The sequence below is a fragment of the Pongo pygmaeus genome, chromosome 15 (assembly GCF_028885625.2).
Source record: "Pongo pygmaeus isolate AG05252 chromosome 15, NHGRI_mPonPyg2-v2.0_pri, whole genome shotgun sequence".
Classification (NCBI taxonomy): domain Eukaryota; kingdom Metazoa; phylum Chordata; class Mammalia; order Primates; family Hominidae; genus Pongo; species Pongo pygmaeus.
This window is the reverse complement of record NC_072388.2, coordinates 37804303-37828817: the sequence shown is the minus strand read 5'-3', so window position 1 is coordinate 37828817 and position 24515 is coordinate 37804303. Positions and strand designations below refer to the sequence as shown.

At 37.5% G+C, this 24515-nt stretch overlaps 1 protein-coding gene across 1 annotated transcript in view; it reads left to right on the top strand.

Moving 5' to 3' along the window:
* FBXO33 (F-box protein 33) overlaps positions 1–20889 on the top strand; it is a 35738-nt gene extending 14849 nt beyond the window's left edge. Inside the window, exons 2-4 of the mRNA XM_054448204.2 lie at positions 16062–16172; positions 16712–17397; positions 18781–20889. Of these exons, the coding sequence (XP_054304179.2) occupies positions 16062–16172; positions 16712–17397; positions 18781–19052 (1069 nt within the window). The 3' untranslated portion in view covers positions 19053–20889. The remainder of the gene's footprint in view (positions 1–16061; positions 16173–16711; positions 17398–18780) is intronic.
* The last annotated feature ends 3626 nt before the right edge of the window (positions 20890–24515 follow it).

Here is a 24515-nt window from a genome sequence, read left to right as displayed (position 1 = left end):
ACTGCAACCTCTGCCTCCCGGGTTCACATCATTATCCTGCCTCAGCCTCCCGAGTAGCTGGGATTACAGGCGTGAACCACTGCGCCTGGCTAATTGTTTGTATTTTTAGTAGAGACGGGGTTTCACTTTGTTAGCCAGGATAGTCTTGATCCCCTGACCTCATGATCCGCCTGCCTCAGCCTCCCAAAGTGTTGGGATTACAGGCATGAACCACCGTGCCCAGCCACAGTTTGTTAATTTTTTTAATGATTTTGAAGTAAATTAAGTTCTTATGAACTTAAAGGCTATGTAAAGCAAATTTGACATGTTTTTCTGAATTCTTAAGTAATATGTGCTTGTAATAATAGAAGATTTGAGGCTGGACACAGTGGCTCACGCCTGTAATCCCAGCACTTTGGGAGGCTGAGGTGGGCGGATCACGAGGTCAGGAGATCGAGACCATCCTGGCTAACACGGTGAAACCCCATCTCTACTAAAAACACAAAAAATTAGCCAGGCATGGTGGTGGGCGCCTGTAGTCCCAGCTACTCAGGAGGCTGAGGCAGGAGAATGACGTGAACCCGGGAGGCGGAGCTTGCAGTGAGCAGAGATCATGCCACTGCACTCCAGCCTGGGTGACAGAGCAAGACTCCGTCTCAAAAAAAAAATAATAGAAAATTTGAAAATTACAAAAAAAAAAGTCCACCAGATATGATCACTGGGTAAAATGTGATGCATCCTTCTACAAAATTGGGATAACAGTCTGTGTATGGTTTTATACCTTTTTCCATTGATTATATCATGTATTTTTTTACATACTCAAAAATCCTGTCATGAGGGCAAGATGCCAATGTAGGAAGTCCTAGCCTTTGTTCTCCCATAGAAACATCAAGATAACAATACTTGGGCCAGGCGTGATGGCTCATGCCTGTAATCCCAACACTTTGGGAGGCCGAGGCGGGTGGATCATGAGGTCAGGAGTTCAAGACCAGCCTGGCCAACATGGTGAAACCCCATCTCTACTAAAACTACAAAACTACAAAATTAGCTGGGCATGGTGGTGCATGCCTGTAGTCCCAGCTACTTGGGAGGCTGAGGCAGGAGAATTGCTTGAACCCGGGAGGTGGAGGTTGCAGTGAGCCAAGATGGAGCCATTGCACTCCAGCCTGGGCAACAGAACAAGACTCTGTTTCAAAAAAAAATAAATAACAATACTTGTACTAAAATACCTTTATAAGAAATGCAGAATCCAGTTAATAAGTTGTAGCACCCCAGCCACATACACAACTGAGAAACCATAATAGGTAAGGAGAGCAAATTCACTTTGCCCACATCAGCTTCTCCCCCAAACTAGCTTAGTTCAGAGCAAAGAGAATCACCCATTACTTCTCCCACATTGGGAAGGGAAAGAATGGAGCTTGCACTTGGCCATCTGGCCTCCTGGCATTTCAGTGCACCCGTGCCAATTTCTGTCTCACCTCATATCCAATGCTGAAAAACTGATAGAGCCCAGATGCCTGGAACAACTGAGAACAAAAAAAGGGTGAGTGGTCTCCTACAGATGGCACTGTTCTGCAAGATTGGGAAAAGGCTCAGAACCTTTCCCTTCAGGAGAGAAATGAAGTGATCCTTGTCTCTAACCTTTCAGTGTGGTACCCAAAGGGCTCATTTCCATCTCAATTCATGCCACCTACTAAAGGACTGGTGGAGCCTGGATGTCTGTGACAGCTAGGAATAAAGGGAAATGGGTGGGTACCCCCTACAGCAAACAGTACTCTGTGAGACTGGAAAAAGTACTGTTTCTTCAAAGGCACAGACAACAATGCAGCCATACAAGGAACATGGAAAATCAAGAAAACATGACACAATCTAAGGAAGAAAATAATTCTTTAGTAACCAATTAAAAAAAGTGGATATATTAATTACCTACAAAGAATTTAAATTAATCCTCTTAAAGAAGCTCACTGAGTTACATGAAAACACTGGTAGAAAACTAAATGAAATCAGGGAAAGAATATATGAGCAAAGTAAGGATATTAACAACGAGAAACAATAAAAAAGAAACAAATACTGGTGCTGAAGAATACAGTAACTGAACCGAAAAATTGACTACAGGAGTTCAATAAGCAGCTGACGATCGATCAAGCAGAAGAAAGAATCAGTGAACTTGAAAACAGGTCATGTGAAATTATCAAGTTAGCAGAGCAAAATAAAAAGAATGAAAAGGAGTGAAGCTGTGGAACTCAATCAAGCAAAGATAGGGAATGGACATCCCAGAAGTAGAAAAGGAGCAGAAAGCTGTTTCAAGAAATAATGAGTGAAAATTTCCCAAATCTGGTGAGGGAAATGGATATTCAGATTCATGAAGGTCAAAGAGTACCAAACAAGATGAACCCAAAGTAGTCTATACCAACACATATTATAATCAAATTGTTAAAAATCAAAGACAAAAGGTAAGTGAGATAAATGCTGAAAGAAAAGAAAAAAAAAAAACTGTCAACCAAGAATAGTGTACCCAGCAAAGCTATCCCTCAGAAATGGAGTGAAAGATTTTACCAGATAAACAAAAGCTAAAGGAGTTTAATGATTACTAGAACTGCCTTACAAGAAATTCTAATGAGAGTTCTTCAACATGAAACAAAGGAACAATAAATAACACAAAGCACATGACAGTAAAAAACTCACTAGTGAATATATAAACAAATAGAGAATAATATTGTATTGTACTACTGGTTAATAAATCACTGTAACTCTGGTATAAATGTTAAAAGCCAACAGTATTAGGCCGGACACCATGGCTCATACCTGTAATTCCAGCACTTTGGGAGGCCAAGGCAGGTGGATCACCTGAGGTCAGGAGTTCAAGACCACCATGGCCAACATGGTGAAACCTTGTCTATACTAAAAATACAAAAACTAGTCCGGCATGGTAGGGGGTACCTGTAAACCGAGCTACTTGGGAGGCTGATGCAGGAGAATCACTTGAACCTAGGAGGCGGAGGTTGCAGTGAGCCGAGATCACGCCACTGCACTCCAGCCTGGGCGACAGAGCAAGACTCTGTCTCAAAAAACGAAAAAGCCAACAGCATGAAGAATAACTCCAATAATTAATTGGTGGATATGTAATATTAAAATACGTAAATTAGAACATCAGCAGCAAAGTATGCAGGAGCAAATGTGTACAGTTTTTGCATACAATTATATTGTTATCTTAAAATGCAGTATTATATATATAAGATCATTTATGTAAGCCACATGGTAATCATAAAGCAAAAACACATACAGGCATACCTTGTTTTATTATGCTTCATTTTATTGCACTTCACAGATACTATGTTTTTTTTTTTTTTTTTACAAATTAAGGTTGTGGCAGCACTGCATCAAGCAACTATTTTGGCACCATTTGTCCAATATCAAGTGCTTACATTGTGTTTCTTGTTATATCTTTGTTGTTCTTGTTGTTGTTGTCGTCATTTTCTAGAAACAGTGTCTTGCTCTGACACCCAGGGTGGAGTGCAGTGGCGTGATCATAGCTAATGGCAGCCTCAACTCCTGGGCTAAAGAGATCCTCACCTTGGCTTCCCAGAGTGCTTGGATTACAGGTGTAAGCTACCACACTGAGCCCACGCTTGTTATATCTGATGTGATCTGTTATCAGTAATCTTTGATGTTACTATTGTAATCATTTTGGCGTCCCACGAACCACACCTATAGAAAATAGCTAATTTAATTATAAATTGTGTGTGTGTTCTGACTACTGACCAGCCCTTCCCCCATTTGATGCCCTCATATTGAGCTGCCCAAATCCCTAAGAGATAATAATATTGAAATTAGGCCAATTACAGTTGCCCACACCTGTAATCCCAACAGCAGGAAGATCACTTGAGCGCAGGAGTTTAAGACCAGCCTGGGGAACATAGACCCCCATCCCTACAAAATATTTTAAAATTAGCTGGGCATAGTGGTGTGCACCTGTGTTCCCATCTACTTGGGAGGCTGAGGTGGGAGGATCACTTGAACCTGGGAAATCAGGGCTACAGTGAGCTATGATTGCACCACTGCACTGCAGCCTGGGCAACAGAGCAAGACCCTGTCTCAGAAAAGAAAGAAAGAAAAAATTAGGCCTATTAATAACTCTACAGTGACCTCTAATTGCTAAGTGAAAGGAAGAGTCCCACATCTCTCACTCCAAGTCAAAAGCTAGAAATGATTAAGCTTCATAAGGAAGGCACTTCAAGAGCCCAGACAGACCAAATACTAGGCCTCTTGTACCAAACAGGCAAGTTGTGAATGCAAAGGACAAGTTTTTGAAAGAAAGTATAAGTGCTACTCCATCTATCACATGAGTGATAAGAAAGGGAAATGGCCTTATTGCTGATAAAGTTTTGGTGGTCTGGATAGAAGATGAAACTAGCCACAACATTCCCTTAATCCAAAGTCTAATCCAGAGCAAGGCTCTAATGCTCTTCAGGTCTATGAAGGCTGAGAGAGGTGAGGAAGCTGCAGGAGAAAAAGCTTGAAGCTAGTAGAGGTTGGTTCATGAGGTTTAAAGAAAAAGTCACCTCCATGAAAATGCAAGCTGAATCAGCAGGTGCTGTCGTGGAAGCTGCAGAAGATCTAGTTAAGGTCATTGATGAATGTGGTTACAGTAAACAACAGATTTTTCAGTGTAGACAAAACAGCCTTCTATTGCAAGAAGATACCATCTAGGACTTTGATAGCTAGAGACAAGCCAATACCTGACTTTAAAAGCGTCAAAAGACAGGCTGACTCTCATTAGAAGTTAATTCATCTGGTCACTTTAAGTTGAAGCCAGTGCTCATTTGCCATTCCAAAAATCCTAGGGCCCTTAAGAATTATGCTAAATCTACTCTGCCTGTGCTCCATAAGTGGAACAACATAGCGTGGATGATAGCACATCTGTATACAGCATGATTTGCTGAATATTTTAAGCCCACTGTGGAGAGCTACTGCTTACAAAAAGGTTCCTTTTAAAATTACATCTCATCGACAATGTACATGGTCACTCAAGAGCTCTGGTGCAGATGAACCAGGAGATTCATGTTGTTTTCATGCTTGCGAACACAGCATCCGTTCTGCAGCCCATGGATCCAAGAGTTAATTTTGACTTTCAAGTCTTATTATTTAAGGAATACATTTTACAAGATTATAGCTGCCATAGATAGTGATTTCTCTGGTGGATCTTGGAAAAGTAAACTGAAAACCTTATAAAAAGGATTCACCCATTCTAGATGCCATTTAGAACATTCATGATTCATGGGAGGAGATCAAAATATCAACATTAACAGGACTTTCTAAGAGATTGATTCCAGCACTCATGGATCTTTTGAGGGGTTCAAGACTTCCGTGTAGGAAGTCACTGTAGATGTGAAAATTGCAAGAGAACTAGAATTGGAAGTGGAGCCTGAAGATTTGACTAAATTGCTGCAATCTCATAAACTGGAATGCGTGAGAAGTTGCTTTTTATGGATGAACAAAGACAGTGGTTTTTGAAATTAGAATCTACTTCTAATGAAGATGCTGTGAATGTTGTTGAAATTATAACAACAAAGGCTTTGGAATATTCCATAAACTTAGCTGATAAAGTAGCAGCAGAGTTTAAGGGGATTGAGTCCAATTGTAAAAACAATCTCTACTGTGGATAAAAAGCTATTAAGCAGCATAGCATGCTACAGAGAAATCATTCATGAAAGGAAGAGTCAACAGATGCAACAAACTTCATTGTCTTATTTTAAGAAATTGCCAGTCACTCCAACCTTTAACTATCACCCTGATCAGTGAGTAGCCATCCGATATTGGGACAAGGCATTCTATCAGCCAAAGATTACAACTTGCTGAAGACTCAGGTGATTATTAGCATTTTTTAGCAATAAAGTGTTTTTTAGTTAAGGTATGTTTATTGCTTTTTTAGACATAATGCTGTTGCACACTTAATAAATTACATTACAGTGTAAACATTACTTTTATATTAACTTGAAAAACAAAAAATTGTGTGACTTTCTTTATTTCAATATTCACTTTATTGCAGTGGTCTGGAAGTAAACCTGCAATATCTCCAAGTTATGCCTGTAGTAGATACACAAAAGATAAATACGTAGCACTACCAAAAAATCATGAAATCACAAAGGAAGACAGCAAGAGAAGAAAGGAATGAAAAAAACTACGAACAAAATGACAATAGTAAGTCTTTACCTATTATTAATTACTTTAAATATAAATGGATTAAATTCCATCATCAAAAGTCATTGAGTGGCTGAATGAATTAAAAAACAAGATCCAACCATGTGCTGCCTATAAGACACTCAACTTTAAGGACAAATACAGGGTAAAAGCGGGGGAATGAGAAAAGATATTCCATGCAAATAGTAATTAAAAGAGAGCAGGAGTGTCTATGCTTACATCTTAGAAAATAGACTTTGAGTCAAAAACTGACACAAGAGACAAGGTCATTATAGAATGATAAAAGGGTCAGTCAGGAAGACAAAACAATTATAAATATATATGCATCCAGTATCAGGGCACCTAAATATGTAAAGCAAATATTAACATACCTGAAGTGAAAAATAAACAACAATACAATAATAAAAGAAGACATCAAGACACAACTCTCAACAATGGATAAATCATCTAGACAGAAAATCAGTGAGGAAACACTGGATTTTAACCAAACTATGGGCCAAATGGACCTAACAGACATATACAGAACATTCCATCCAACAACAGGAGAATACACATTCTTCTCAAGCACACATGGAACATTCTCCAGGATAAATCACATGTTAGGCTACAAAACAAGTCTTAACAAATTTAAGAAGATTGAAATCATGTCAGATATCTTTTCTGACCACAATAATATAAAACTGGAAATCAATAAAAGGAAAATTTACAAATATATGGAAATTAAACAGTCAATAAATATTAAAAGGGAAGTCATATTAATTGATATATTAATATTAAAATATTAAAAGGGAAGTCAAGGCCAGGTGCCAGTGGCTCATGCCTGTAATCCCAGCACTTTGGAAGGCCAAGGCGGGTGGATCACGAGGTCAAGAGATCGAGACCATCCTGACCAACACTGTGAAACCCCGTCTCTACTAAAAATACAAAAATTATCTGGGCGTGGTGGCACGCACCTATAGTCCCAGCTATTCGGGAGGCTGAGGCAGGAGAATCGCTTGAACCTGGGAGGCGGAGGTTGCAGTGAGCCGAGATCCGGCCACTGCACTCCAGCCTGGGCAACAGTGCGAGACTCTGTCTCAAAAAAAAAAAAAAAAAAAGGAAGTCAAATAATATCTTGTTACAAATAAAAATAAAAAACAACTTACCAAAACTTACAGCAAGTGGCAAAAGCAATACTAGAAGGAAAATTTGTAGCAAAAAAAATGCCCTATGTTAAGAAAGAAGAAAAAGTCCAGGCACAGTGCCTCACACCTGTAAGCCCAGCACTTTGGGAGGCCGAGGCACACAGATCATGAGGTCAGGAGTTTGAGACCAGCCTGGCCAACATAGTGAAACCCTGTCTCTACTCTACAAAAAATTAGCTGGGTGTGGTGGTAGTCGCCTGTAATCCCAGCTACTTGGGAGGCTGAGGCAGGAGAATCACTTGAACCTGGGAGGCAGAGGGTGCAGTGAGCCGAGATCACACCACTGCACTCCAGCCCTGGTGACAGTGCGAGACTCCATCTCAAAAAGAAAAAAAGAAAAGAAAAAAGAAAAATTTCATACAACTTAACTTTAAACCCTAAGGAATTAGAAAAACAACATTCAAAGCCCCAAGTTAGCAGAAGAAAGGAAATAATAAATATTAGAGCAGAAATAAATACAGACTAGAAAAAGCAGTAGTAAGGACTAACAAAGCTGGGTGTTGCTTTTTGAAAAGATAAACAAAATTGACAAACCTTTAGAGTAAGAAAGAAGACTCAAAGACGTGAAGGAGGAGACATTACAACTGATGCCACAGAAATACAATAAGATCATAAGAGACTCCTGTGAGCCTTCATTTCCAAGAAATTGAATAATCTAGAAGAATAAATAAATTCATAGAAACATAAACCTTCCAAAACTGAATCATGAAGGAAATATAAAATATCATCAGACGAATAGCAAATGAGAGTGAATCCATAATTTTTAAAAACCTCCCCCCAAAAAAGAAAAGCCCAGGTCTGGATGGCTTCACAGGTGAATTCTACCAAATATTTGAAGAAGAATTAATGCCAGTCCTTCTTGAACTCTTCCAAAAAGTTGAGGAAGAGGGAACGCTTCTAAACTCATTTTATGTGGCTAGCACTACTGTGATACCAAAGCCAGACAAGGACACTAACAATAAAACTATAGGTCAGTGTCTCTGATGAACGTAGATACCAAAATCCTCAACAAATAATAGCAAACCAAATTTGACAGCACATTAAAAGGATCATACATCCTAAATGGGATTTATCCCTGGGGTGCAAGCATGGTTCAGCATATGCACATCAATAAATATAATACGCCACATTGTAACAGAATGGATAAAAATCATGACCATGTCAATAGATGCAGAAAAAGCATTTGACAAAATTCAAAATTATTTCATGATATAGCACTCAAAAAAATTAACCATAGGAGGAATGTACCTCAACATAATAAAGTCCATATATGGCCATGTATGACAAGCCCACAGCTTAATATCATACTCAACAGTGAAAAACTGGAACCTTTTCCTCTAAGATCAGAAACAAGATGTGGATGCCTGCTCTTGCCACTTCTATTCAACATAGTATTGGAAGTTCTAGCCAGAGCAATTAGGGAAGAAAAATAAAAGTATCCAAATCTGAAAAGAAAAACTAAAATTGTCTGCAGATGACATGGCATTATATATAGAAAACACTAAAGACATCACCAAAAAAAACAAACTTTTAAAATCAATAAATTCAGCAAGGTTGGTGGATGCAAAACCAACATACAAAAATCAGTTGCAGTTCTATACATTCAATGGGAAATTAAGAAAATCCCATTGACAATAACATCAAAAAGAACAAAATAGGAATAAACTTAGCCAAAGAGGTGAAAGTCTTCTGTTTAACTGATAAAAGAAATTAAAGCAGATACAAAGAAATGGAAAAACATCTCATGTTCATGATTGGAAGAAATAATATTGTTAACATCTCCGTACTACCCAAAGCAGTCTACAGATTCAATGCAATCTCCGTTAAAATCTCAATGGCATTTTTTATAGAAATAGAAAAACAACCCTAAAATTAATATGGAACAACATAAGACCCCGAATAGCCAGAGCAGTCTTGAAAAAGAACAAAGCTGGAGGCATCATAATTCCTAATTTCAAAATATATTACAAAGCTACAGTAATCAAAACAGTATTGTGCTAGCATAAAGATGGATGTATAGACCAATGGAGCAGAAGAGAGACCCCATAAATAAACCCACTCATTTATGATTAACTGATCTTTGGTACCAAGAACATAAAATGGGGAAAGGGTAGTCTCTTCAACAAATGGTGTTGTGTAAACTGGAAATCCACAGGCAAAAGAAGGAAACTGGATCCTATCGTAGACCATGGCCAGAAATCAAAGCAAAATGGATTTAAGACTTAAATATAAATTCTGAAACTCTAAAACTTCTCACAGAAAACATAGGGGGAAAGCTTCTTGGCATTGGTCTTGGCAATGACTTTGTGGCTTGACACCAAAAACAAAGGCAACAGAACCAAAAATAGGCAAGTGGGACTACATCGTAATAAAAGCTCTGTACAGAAAAGGAAACAATCAGCAAAATTAAAAAGCAAGCTGAAGAGGCCGAGGCAGGCAGATTGCTTGAGCCCAGGAGCTCGAGACCAGCCTGGACAACATGATAAAACCCCATCTCTACAAAAAAATACAAAAAGTAGCTGGGTGTGGTAGCATGCATGTGTAGTCCCAGCTGCTTGGGAGGCCCAGGTGCGAGGATCCATTGAGCCCAGGAGATCAAGGCTACAGTGAGCCATGATTACACCACTGCATTCCATCCTGGGAAACAGCAGGACCCTGTCTAAAAGAAAAAAGAAAAGGTGAGATGAAAGTAAGGAGGCTGAGGCAGGTAGATCACCTGAGGTCAGGAGTTCAAGACCAGCCTGGCCAACATGGTGAAACCTGTATCTACTAAAAAAAAAAATACAAAAAAAAAAAATTAGGCATGGTGGTGCACACCTGTAATCCCAGCTACTTGGGAGGCTGAGGCAGGAGAATTGCTTGAATCTGGGAGCCAGAGGTTGCAGTGAGCCGAGATGGTGCTACTGCACTCCAACCTGGACCACAGAGTGAGACGCCGTGTCCAAAAAACAAAGAGAAATGGAAGTTAAATATTAGCAAACCATCTATCAGGGTAAAACGTTAATATCCAAAATATGATAACTCATATAACTCAATAGCAAAAAAACAAATTTAACCTAATTTGAAAACAAGCAAAAGACGAATAGACATTTCTCCAAAGAAGACATACAAATGGGCTCCAGGCATATGGCAAGATGCTGAGTTTCATTAATCATGGAAATGCAGATCAAAACCACAGTGAGATATCAACTCACATCTTAGCATGTCTATTATCAAAAATAAATTTAAGGTCGGGCATGGTGGCTCACGCCTGTAATTCTAGCACTTTGAGAGGCTGAGATGGGCAGATTGGTTGAGTTCAGGAGTTCAAGACCAGCCTGGCCAACATGGTGAAACCCTGTCTCTACTAAAAAATACAAAAAAAAGTTAGCCAGGCATGGTGGCGCACACCTGTAGTCCCAGCTGCTCAGGAGGCTGAGGTGAGAGAATCGCCTGAGCCTGGGAAGTTGAGGCTGCAGTGAGCCTAGATGGCGCCCTGTACTCCAGCCTTGGCAACCAGAGTGAGACTGTGTCTCTAAATAAATAGACATTTGTGAGGATGTAGAAAAATTGGAGCTTTTATACAACTGTTTGTGGGAATGTAAAATGGTGCAGCCACTATGGAAAGCAGTATGGAGATTCATCAAAAATAGCACTGCCGTATGATCCAATAATGGAATATTTCTGGATATGTATACAAAAAGAGTATAATCAGGATCTCCAAGATATCTGCACACCCATGTTCACTGCACCATTATTCACATTAGCCAATATAAGGAAACAACCCAAATGTCCATCAAAAGATGAATAAAGAAAATGTGATATAGACATGCAATGGAATAATATTAAGCCTTTAAAAAAGAGAGAAATCCTACTATATGCAATAACCTAGATGAATCCACAGGACATTATGTTACATGAAATAAGCCAGTCACAGAAGGACAAATACAACATGACTCCACTTATGTGAGGTATCTAAAATATTCAAACTCCCAGAAGCAGAGAATAAAATGGTGATTGCTGGGGCTGTAAGGAGGGAAAAATGGAAAACTGTTAATCAATGAGTATAAAATTTCTGTTCTGCAAGATGAAAAATCTCTAGAGATCTGTTGTAAAGCATAGTACCTATTAGGATTGTGTTGAGTCTGTTGATCAATTTGGGGAGAATTGACGTGTTAACAGTATTGAAACTTCCAACCAACAGACATGGCATTCCATTTACTTAGATCTTGTTTGATTTATTTCAACAATGTTTTGTAGTTTTCAATGTGTAGGACTGATACTTCTGTTCAGTTTATTCCTAAATATTTTGTATTTTTGATACTACTGTAAATAGTTCTTTTTTAAATTTTAATTTCCAGATGTTCATTGCTAGCATGTAGAAATACAACTGATTTTTATGTATTGACCTTGTATCCTGTGACCTTACTAAACTTGCTAACCTTACTAAACTCATAGTTATAGTAGCTTTTTTTAGATTCCTTAGAATTTTTGTGTAAATGATCATGTAATTGGCAAATAAGGACACTTCTGCTTCTTTCTTTCCAATCCATATTCTTTTTATTGATGAATAGTTTTATGGAGTATAGTTTTAATAGCTGATTTAAGTTCTTTCCCTAAATCCTTCATCTGCCATTTCTGAGTGTATTTCTGTTGATGGATTTTTCTCCTAGTTGTGAGCCATGTTTCCTTACCACTGTGTGGACTCTACTGCTTTCCAGTGGTTCTCTCTTCAGACTTGTAGTTTTGCCCCACGCATGTACAAATCATTACTCAGCCAAAAAACCTGGGTAATATGAAGTCTTTGCAAATCTGTGAAGCTCTTTGTGTACAGTTTGTCTCTGGTACTCTGCCCTAAAATTCTAGACTGCAAACTCCCCAAAATCTCTGTCTCCTCGATTCAGGGAGACTACCAAGCTATGTTGTAACCTGAAAACTCTCTTCCAGGCCATAACCTGAGGCAATTATAATACACACCTCATTTTTTCCCCATCTTTCAGGATCACGGTCCTATATTGCTTATTGTCCAATGTCTGAAAACAGTTATTTGTTTTGTCTAGTTTTATGGTTGTTTACAGAGGGAAGGCAGTTGTCCTTAGTGTTTAATTCTTCGTAGAAGAAGTAAAAGTCTCTTACATATGTATTTTAATACCACCAAATAAATGGAAGTTGAGTTGAAAGGAGAAAAATCCTGAGACTGTATGACTGTCCCCTCTGAGTATTATTAGAAATTGTGACATATTTTTTCTACTTTATATAAAACCTTATATTCTCCAAAGCCAAATATCCATTCTTTTAGAAGCCTTTAAATTTCTTTATTTTTCTTTTTAAGAAAACTTACAAAAAACAAATTAATGTCTTTATAATTTATGGATATGGTAGCAACTTTAGAATAAAGAAAGGATAAAAACCTTAAAAGCAGACATAATTATATAAGTAATGTATTCTTTGGAGTCCAATATGGAAGCCATTCTCACAAGAACAGTTTTATATCCTTTTTGTAATAGAAAAAAATGTGGTTTTTTTGTTTGATGTCTGTCTTTGAAATGTTTTGTAAAGTACAGTTTAGAATCACATGTCGAGTTGATTAGATTTACCAGAGTGACTAAAACTTTTTAAAGGTCAAGAAAAATTAGATTATTTCCATTAGTAATTCCTGTGATGTTTTCCTTGACATGTTGTTCTACATTGGCTGTTTTATAACCTTTTCCTATTTACTACTTGGATTCTTCATATTTTTCTTACATGGGGTGATTTTATATATTAATTTTTTTTAAAAACTGTAGCATTTGTTACACATTTTTCTCACCATGTTGGTTTGCCCTTTTTAGTGAGGTATGCTGTTGGATATCAAGTTTTTCATTTTTATATAGTCAAAAATGTATCGCTTCCTTTCTAATTTATTGCTATTCTAAGATTAGGAAGACTTGACTATCTTAAAGGCACCTCAGGTTTAACATGTGCAAAATAGTGCTCTTTGTCTACACCACCATGCCTCCACACCCCCTAAAAAAATTTCCTGATTTTCATTTCTAATATTCCCTATCCCAGTAAGAAAGAAACTGTACCATATTAACACAACCCAGAAAATTTAGGAGTTATTCTTGCCTACTCTCCCCTCACCCCCTATAGCTAATCCAGCACCTATTCCTGTCCATTTTACCTCTGATACGTAGCTTGAGGCTGTCCATTTTCTCTACATTGACCAACAAAACTCCAATTCAAGATGCCAGTATCTCTCATCTCTATTACTAAAATACTTTCTTAACTCATCTCCCCACTTTGGCTCTGCCAAACAGGCTGTTCTAATGCCACAGTAACATTTTCTAGACACAAATTTAATCATTTTATTCTTTTTTTTTTTTTTTTTTTTGACACAGAATCACACTGTCACCTGGGCTGGAGTGCAATGGCGCAATCTCGGCTCACTGCAACCTCCATCTCCCAGGTTCACGCGATTCTCCTGCCTTAGCCTCCCAAGTAACTGGGATTACAGGTGCACACCACCACACCCGGCTAATTTTTTGTATTTTTATTAGAGATGGGGTTTCACTATGTTGGCCGGACTGGTCTCGAACTCCTGACCTCGTGATCCACCCACCTCAGCCTCCCAAAGTACTGGGATTACAGGCATGAGCCAGCGCGCCCAGCCTATTCTTTTCGTAAAATGATTGTTGAGCAGCTTACAAAATTTTTTCTTTGACATAGAACCCTGTCTACCTCTACATCATCATTTCATGTTCACTCACTCTCTGTACTCCAGTCACTCTGGATTGTTTTCAGCTCGCTTTGGTCTCTTCAAGTGCTGCAAATGCTTTTCCTTTTCCCTATAATGCTGTCTCCCAACCTTCCTTCTCCTGGTTAACTTCCACTTATTCTTAAGATCCATTTAAATCAATTTAGGGACGCCTTCTCTGACTGACAGTGTCAAATATGCCCATGATATATAGCACCATGTACTTGTCCTTCACAGCACTATTGTGTCTCTAGTATATAGCACAGTTCCTGGTACTTCGTAGGCCCTCAGGGAATTGTTGGTTAAATGAATAAACGAATTAATGATTATTCCTCAAGCTAAATTTTAGAATCATGGGGCTTTTCAGTGAAATTAAGGTGATTTACTTGAGAAAATGTGACATACCATCAAGAAATGGTGTTTTTCAGGCCAGACATGGTGGCTCATACTTGTAATCTCAGCACTTTGAGAGTCCAATAAATGCAAAATATTTAAAATTATCCACATATGGTGGCACATGCCTGTGGTCCCAGCTACTCAGGAGGCTGAGCTGGAAGGATCACTTAAGCCCAGGAGGTTGAGGCTGCAGTGAGCCGTGATCATACCACAGCACTCCAACCTGAACAACAGAGCGAGACACTGTCTCCAAAAAAAAAAAAAAGAAGAAGAAAAAGAAATGGTATTTTTCATTAATTTAAACCTTATATCACTGTTGTAGATGATACATTTTTTAATTAAAATTATCCCTAAGTTTTATGTTATAAATGAAATATCTAGTTTGTTATTATTGGACTTAGGAGTTTTCTCTTTATCCAGTTGTTTTTCTCCTATTTTATTTACAATTTTACTATTAGAAAACTATATGTTTTGTAGCTAAAATTATCTAAAACCAAAAGATTTTTACATAGTTTTCTAGTTTTCTTTTTTTTTTTTTATGGTAGAGTCTGTCTCCCAGGCTGGAGTGCAGTGGCATGATCTTGGCTCACTGCAACCTCCGCCTCCCGGTTCAGCTGGGATTCCAGGCATGTGCCACCACGCCCAGCCAATTTTTGTATTTTCATTAGAGACAAGGTCTTGCCATGTTGGCCAGGCTGGTCTCAAACTCCTGGCCTCAAGCAGTCCCCCTGCCTTGGTCTCCCAAAGTGCCAGGACCACAGGTGTGAGCCACCGCGCCTGGCCTTCCATAGTTTTCTACTTCTGTTGTTCATAAGCTGTATGGTTTGATCATAAAACTGGAGAAGGTTCTCTTTAAATTTTAGTTAAGGAATATTTCTTACTGAGTAGTTATCTTCAGGACAGTGACTTACCCTGGAACATTTAACATGTCTAAATTAACTGGTTTGAGAAATGTTTATATTGTAATTATCATCTGTATAAAATTTAGAGCTTATGTAGTTTGTCACATGTCATTGTGTCATTTATCCTTAAACCCTATAAGGTAGGTATTGTTATTACTGATGAGGAATTGAGTCTCAGGCACATTAAGAGACTTTTCCATGGTCATTATAAATTTAGTTCCTGAACCAATCTATAATTTATACCGTGGTCCTTGTTCTTTAAAGCTTATGCCACTTCTCCTGTATCATGTTGCTTTGTATGTATAAAGAAATCTGAACCCCATCTCTACTAAAAATACAAAAAAATTAGCTGGGCGTGGTGGTGGGCGCCTGTAGTCCCAGCTACTCGGGAGGCTGAGGCAGGAGAATGGCGTGAACCCGGGAGGCAGAGCCTGCAGTGAACCGGGATCACGCCACTGCCCTCCAGCCTGGGCGACAGAGCGAGACTCCATCTCAAAAAAAAAAAAAAAAAAAAGAAATCTGAATATATGTATAAAGCAATCTGAAAGTACTTAACTGGATTCTAATTGAGTTGTAAAATAGAAACCTTCCTAGAATATCCCCTTTGCGTATTCTTATTTTTTGTATTTATATTTTTTAAGTATAAATTACTTAGAAAATCATTTTAAATGATTGTTCTTGTAGGAACCTTCAGAAGTTTAGTCTTTTTGGAGACATAAGTGTTCTACAACAGCAAGGAAGTTTGTCAAATACATACCTCAGCAAAGTGGACCCTGATGGCAAAAAAATTAAACAGTAAGTTATATGGTTAATGGAAAGGAGGTTGTACTATTAATAATATGTTTTTTCTAAGAAATTTTGAGATACAAACAGAAAAGTAATGATTTTTTTCCTAAAAGGAACGTAGGTCCTGGAAATGTTTTAATGATGAAATACAGTGATCAGCATCTGCCATTCCATCTCATAAATCTTTAAGACAAATCAAATAACTTAGTGGATAATTATTGCTATTTAAAATTATTTCTCTACTTGCCTTTGCTATAACATAAATTGTATGTCATCATACTTTTCTACTAAACGGGTATAAGTGCTGCTTTTCTTGGATGAGGAACATATTTCTATGTGTTTAATAGATCTGTATGTTTAATATACCTTATTCATTATATTTTAAAGTGAATTTTAATGGTATTTACTGTGGGTTGAATAGAAATTACCTAATGAGGAAAAATATGTCTCAAAATTGCATGCTTTTCATTGCCTATTTTCAAAAGTCAGTGTTAAAAGATGAGAACTAAATGTTAATGGGATCACTGTGGCATGTGTTTTCCTTATAGAATTCAGCAACTGTTTGAAGAAATCCTGAGTAATAGTAGGCAACTGAAATGGCTGTCCTGTGGGTTTATGCTGGAAATAGTAACCCCAACATCACTGTCATCTCTCTCTAATGCTGTTGCCAACACCATGGAGCATCTGAGTTTACTGGACAATAATATTCCTGGTAACAGCACTCTTATTACTGCAGTTGAACTGGAGCGATTTGTGAATCTGCACTCACTTGCCTTGGATTTTTGTGACTTTACAGCTGAGATGGCAAGAGTCTTAACTGATAGCAACCATGTGCCTTTGCAACGACTGTCTCTTCTGGTTCACAATGTTTCCATAATGCACAAGTCTCTGGACAACATGCCAAATGATGAGCACTGGAAAGCCCTGTCACGAAAGAGCACCAGCCTTCGGGTCTATATAATGGCTTTTGATATCAAGAGTGAAGATATGTTAAAGATTCTGAAACCCAGTATACCACTAGAGAGGATTCATTTTGATAGCTATATCACTTGTGTTTCAGGGGCTATTGTTGATCTTATATCCAGGCAATATGACAAGTTCCTTACTCATTTTATTTTAATGAATGATGTGATTGACACGTCTGGTTTTCCAGATCTTAGTGACAACCGAAATGAAGATCCGTTGGTTTTATTAGCATGGAGGTGCACAAAGCTCTCTCTTCTGGCAATTCATGGTAGGTGATCTTGTTCATTGTAATCTGATACTGGAATTAGACCGAAAACATTTTATGCCAGTAAAGAGATAGCACTGACATTTATAGTATCAAGAAATCTTGTATCAAGTTGATATACAGATTCTTATGCTTTTTAGTTTGCAAGATCTATCACTTACAAAAGGAAAATCATATTCAACCTCAAGTGTTCTGCTCCAGCTTCCCTGTTACTTTTTTGTCCATCATGTGAATGGCGGTATTTCAAAAAAAGTCAATGAAATTAATTTAGCTAAGAAAGCACACATACCTGTGGTAGATATATTTCCTCTAATCACACGACCCCTTAAAACATAGCACAGGGGAAGAGAACGTATGATTTCTTTCATGCTCACTACCTCATCTTTTAGATTCTTGGTATTAAAGTATTAATGTATATAATTTTTTTTAACGATGGTTCCATTGATATGCTTCTTTCATTTTAATGTGACCTGTTCTCATTTGGATCGAGAGTTGGTATTCTGACAAATAAATTTACTTCCTTTTTGGATACTTGTAAGATAATCACAAAGTAGTCTATAAGAATGTCTTAAACTCTCTTATTAGCTATCTTACTAGCACTGTTTCATTATTTTTTTTTTTTAGTGTGCATTTGTATTTGGGAATGTATGCCTTGCTTTTCAAGTCTTGCTTTATGCCAGTCATCAGAGATAGTAGAAAAGACTAGATCAATACTGAAAGTGCTAAACACAGTGGGGTAAAGACATATCAGGTTATTTAAAAGTTCATTTAAGCCAGTCTTTTTAAAGCCTTTTTCTTCTTTAAGCTAAAGCTCCCCGTATTCATTCCTCTTTATTCCTTCCCAGAAGTAGTTATTATTCTGAAGTTGGTGCATATCATTCCCATGATTGTTTTATAATTTACATATTTGCTACTGACAACAGTTTACCTTTAAAGTGTCACTTCATAACTTTGTGAAGCATTATAGGAGATGATTTTTCACAAATGAAAAATACATTTACCATGTGTGGTTAACAGATACATGCATATATGAACTAAAAATTTCATCCTTATGGTACATCGTTACCCAAAGCTATAAAATTTATTTGTATATACTTTAAATGTCTATTTTACTGAATGAAGTAGTGTCATAAAGGATTAGATCACCTGCCAATTCACCACCTATAGTGGTAACTCTTGAACACAACTTCTAGCCTTTTTTTTCTGGGCTATACAACCATGTTTCCTTTTCCAATTTCAATATATTTCTAAAGGAAAAAGACCAGAACGGTAAGTGAGATACAAATTGAAGCTTCTCTAGAAGCTTTGAATGAGGAAAAGACAGACTTATCAAAGAGAAAAGGAAATGCAAGGAAATGACAGTGTTGTCTTTTGTTTATTTTTCAGGTTACACAGTGTGGGCACACAACCTCATTGCCATTGCTCGTCTTCGGGGCTCTGATCTGAAAGTGCTTGAAGTCACCGAAGAAAGCATTGATTTTGACCAAGGTGAACTGGCCGACCAGGATGTAGATCCAGTGCATAACCTTATTGAGCAGGTATCCCTGGGCCTGGGTCAACCTTGGCACGCAGTCATGGACATCGAATCACTCAGTGTCTTCACTGAACCAAATCGTCATTTTTACAGAGAGATGCAAAGCTTCAGTGAAGACATTTAGCTTTTTTTTAATGTAGAATTCCTGTGGTTACATATGCAAGTAGGGTCCTATTATGTTTTTTTTTCAGTAGTGTGAATTAATCCTTTTGTGCTGTGTTTAATCAGTATTAGCTTTATAGAATTATATATGTATATTCTACTTCTTGATCAAAGAACGTAGTCGGGTATTGGTTTAGAAGTTCAAAGTGACAATGTATAGGGCTTTCACGGTTAATGGACTTGTTACCAAACCTTAAGGATATACAGCTGAAGACTGTCTGAGGTTGCTGGCTAACTTTATTTTTCACTGAGTTACTCTGCCTTTTTGACGTTTTTATTCTTTGTGTGTCAGAGTTCAGAGCTCAGGAGCCAAAATATTTTTATACATATATAGATATATATCCATAGCCTGGTAGATTTATATGCAATGCACTGCATCCATGCATTCTGATAGCATTTCATTAATTTTGATTTCAAATGGAAGATAAATAATATCCCAAATGAATTATCTGTAACAGAAAAGCCAAGACTTTAACTTTGATTACATATCTAATAGTTGATATCACCAGTTACCATTTTGAATTTTGTATAGTACTAGGTTAGAACATTGCTTAATCCTTTTTTTAAAAAAAAATGCATTTACATAAACACGAATACTGAAATCGTTGGATTTTTTAACTATATCTGACATAATTTTATTTATCAATTACATTACACATTCATTTAGCCCAGATTTCAAATAGTGGGGGAAGAAAGAAACTGTATTTCAGAGTAAAACCTCCTAAAGGAAATAAAAATACAGAGTTGTAAATACACATGCTTGCAAAAACATTAGTCGTGAAATCCCTAGCAACAAGTCACTGGATTTTTCTCTGTCAGCACGCGTGTCAGCTGCCAAAGAATAGACTTAATGAAGAAGTGCCCACATGCTGGCAGGGGCCGGCCCACTCTGGCCAGCCAGATACTGCTAGATTGTAATATTTAAGGTCGAATTTCGACCTGTGGTACACAGCTGTGCTGTGGCTCAGTCAGCAACCTCAGAACTCTGAAAAAACAAAACAAAAAAAACAAAAAAAAGAAAAAAAAAACATGCACCTGTTTCACTGTGAATAGTGAATGTAAAGGAAAGAAAGGAAAAACTGAAAGCTTGTTCTATCACAGGTATGAGCTGCTATGATACATGAAGAACATTCCATGAAGTATGTTTTAAAACCTTGTTATATCTGAGAGGCTTTAAAAGCCTATTAACTGTTTCAGGGCAACCGCGGTACAGACGTGGTCTCTGTGAGACTTCCACCTGACCCCAGTTTTAAGTGGTACGAATGTTGTGCATTTAATGTTAAAGGACAGTCTGCAATAATAAAGTAAGTAGCCAACCTGGGTGCCCAGCAGTGCTGAGACCTGGCTGCTCTATTGTAAGCTTTGGAAACACAATTTATGCAACAGATGTCCAGATATGATTCTATTTATGGAAAAAAGTTTATATGTGTTTTACAAATGGTTTTACCATCTTATATTAAAATGACCTTTTGACAGGTGTGCACTGTTTTGTCTCCAGTGAGCACATACCATGCGGATTTTATATGTACATCAGTAGTGTGAATCCACTGGCACAGTGTGTGTAAATGCCAGATGTGGTGAGATTTTATCTTATAAGTGTGATCAGATAAAATAACTCCTGACAGAAACTGTAAGGAAACCAGCTGAATGTTTGACCTGATGACTGATGTTGTATGGTTTATGTTAAATGTATATTCTTTTAATCAATGAATAAAGCATTAAAAATGATCATTGTAATATATTTTATTGTACATGAAGCATGACTACTTTTAGTGTTAAATAAACTGCAATAATCCTTATATTGTGTATAATAATGTGTTAGTATTCTGGTTGTATTCTGGTGCAGCAAAGCTTAAATTTGAGAGTACATTATAAAAAGTCTTAGCTGAATTGTTTGGAGGATTTTTTTACAGAAATTCACTTTGACAAAATACAAGCTTAAAAGCAAACACTGGATTTCTTAGCACAAAATCTCAGTATATTATGCACCTAGAATACATTATCAATATGGTAAAACTTAATTTATAGACTAGACTAAAGGGGCTGCTTTTTTTAAAGATTCTTACACCAAATGCAAAAATACTTAGATATGCAAATATTAAATTCTTCATAAACCCCTATATTCCTTTATTTTGGTATTCTAATCTCTGTTCTTGGTTGTTGAGACTCACAGCTCTTATTTATAGGAAACAAAAGGACTTCTTTTCTTCCTTCCATCTTCCCTTCCTTATCATTCCAGACATTGACTCTTCCAGGCACTGCTTTATCTTGGAATAATCTGGTGTTCACAAATAATTGTCCTTATACTTACCACTTCGTTACTTCCTGGACACATCTAACTCCTTTGAATAAATCAATCAACATGTTTAAGTATATATTTAAGATGTACCCAAAATGTATGAAAAAGGAAAGTCTACTATATGAATAGCATGCAAGTTAAGGTTATTGTAGTAAAGCTCTAAATTTGGGAGGCTTGACATCTGTTTTCTAGTCTAAGCTCTGGCTCTACTTGAGCACAAACTCCTCGTTCAGCTTTGGTTTCCTCATCTCTAAAATGAAGGATTGGACTTGGCTAGCTAAAACTCCGATTCTTCATTGAAATTTTCCATTGCTGTTAGCTCAGTAGCTCACAGATAAACGAGATCATCTTTAAACCAAGGTATTAAATATTTTCAAAACATAGCTTATTAAACTATATGAAATTTACATATTATCTAAAATTACTTTCCATTTCTCCACCACAAAGATGCAGAAATTGAACACAAAGATGCAGAAACTTGCTTGGGACTTAGAGCATGAATCGTATTGGATCCTTATGAAGCCAGTAACATAACACAGTGCTAATGGAGTAACACAGCAGATGTGAATAATACCCAGGGACCATACCACATTGTATCAGTGTTTCCCAACCTTTGTCATGTTGTAGCACACATAGAAAATATTGTACAGCATACTGGTATAAACCAGAAAGAGAGAAAAAAAAATACTTTTTTAAAATTATATAATTGATGAAGAATAAAATGTAGAAGATTTGAGGAAAAATACTGAATTTGTATGGAACTTTCAAATAAAATCTTGCCAGATGTTTTAATTGATTTAATTGACATTTGATTAAAATGTTTTAATACTGTCACCAATGAGAAACACCCCACAAACAGGTAATAATTTTTAGGTCTTTTTAAAAAATAACCATTCATTAATTTATGCAGTTGAAACGAAGAAATTTAACGCTTCCTTTTCTTTCTTTGGGAAATAATGTTGTGAGTTAATTTCAAATTCAAATTGATGTTTATTACAATTATTTTAAAATCATGATGCTCTAATTTGTAATCTCCCTTACATAATCCTACTGCTAGGTGAGACACCACTGAAGAGTAAACAGCCACCAACTTTATATATATGTGAAGGCAATTAGAGGCTGCAGGGAGCCCTCCTCCCACCTCCAGCTCCCAACCCTTTTAAATCCAACTAGCCACACCTGGGGGCCTCATACTTGGGCTTCCTTCCTGTTCTTTGGACACCTGGAACGTATTTCTTTCACAGCTTTGTAGACCCCCGCCCCCTACCCTTTTCTGTGATGGACAGTGACTCTCTCATCTGGCCAGGAGTAGTGAGTGTCTGAGTTTGCTCTCTGTCCGGGGCCTACTTTCAGAATCAGCTCCACTCCCACTGCTCAGAAGAGCCTGAAAGCATCAGAAGGCAACCAACCCGGGCTCCAGCCACCCCAGGACTCATTAGGTGTCCTTGCAGGGTATCGCCCCTGGTACAGTATACTAATTAATTTGGTTTGCTGGTTGTGGAAAGAAACGGATGATGTATTATGAGTAAGTTTTCAGGATACTCGAATCATCCTTTCCGAAAGATTTTTTAAAAGGGCAAGATACACCATGTGTCGGCAAGGAAGAGGAAACGCAGCTGGAACTTGAATTGACATATCCATTTTGGAAAGCAAACTTGCAATATCTTGTAAAGTTGAAGTTGCCTGTGCCCTGTAACCCAGAATTTTCACTTTTAGATGTATTCTCTAATCCCATGTTTTCTAACTTGTTTTCCTAGCCGCTAAAAGTGTACCCCTTTGCATATTTTTAAGTTAAACATGTAACATTGGTCATAATCTTAGCAGATAAACATCAGCAGTTTAAAGTAAATTATATACATGACTTCGTAAAATATGTATAATGGAATCTAAATGAGATAGTAATTTAGTACTTACCATCTTTTATTTTTTTATTTTTTATTTTTTTGACAGAGTCTCACTCTGTCACCCAGGCTGGAGTGCAGTAGTGCGATCTCAGCTCACTGCATCTTCCATCTCCTGGGCCTACCAAGTAGCTGGGACTACAGGCATATGCCACCAAGCCCAGCTAATTTTTGTATTTTTTTAGTAGAGTTGGGGTTTCATCATGTTGGCCAGGCTGGTCTTGAACTCCTGACCTCAAGCAATCCTCCCACCTTGGCCTCCCAAAGTGCTGGCATTACAGGCGTGAGCTACTGCACACAGCCTACTTACCATCTGTTTTTAAAATGCAATTCACTCACTGTTGATAACTAAAAATTTTGTCATTCATTTTCCTCCTTAAGCTTGTATATTGTCAGTTATCAGTTTATTTGCCTTTTAGCTCTGAATGCATCCTTCAATATACACTCTCTCATAATGAAAAACAAAAAAACATTCACACCCTCTTCACAAGAGTGCTTACCTATGAGGCAGGCATGAGGACAAGGATCAGTGTGGATGGACATGAAGATAATTTTATCTGTAACTGGTCATTCATTATATTATTTTGTTATTTCCTATTTTAAAAAATAATTTGTAATTTACTGATCCAAGTTACAAACGAATGTTCATGGACTGACTTGTTTCATAATGCTGAGTCTAAACAACTGTCTTAGTCCATTTTGTGCTATTACAGAAGATCTGAAACTGGGTAATTTATAAAGAATATCAATTGATTTCTCACAGTTCTGGAGGCTGGGAGGCCCAAGATCAAGACACCAGCAAGTTTGGTGTCAGGTGAGGGCCCTGTCTCCACCTCCAAGATGGCACCTTGAATGCAACATCCTCCGAAGCAACACTGTAATCTCACATGGCAGAAGAGAGAGAGCTAATCTACTTTTGTAAGCACTTTTTATAGGGGCAATAATCCATTCATGAGGGTGAAGCCCTCATGACCTAAATAAACTTCTCCCATAAGACCCCACTTTCCAACTCTGTTGTATTGGGGACTAAACTGAATTTTGGAGGGGACACATTCAAACCATAGCAGTGACCAAGGCAGGAGGACAGAGTATTGCTTTCTAATCCTTTTATGCATTACTGAATCACAGTAACTTGAAAGAGGTTCAAAGATCTACTGAGAGCTTAAGACCTAGTTGTTTGTAGGAAAGTTCTAAATAGATTTTTCAAAATATGTCACTGTGTGGG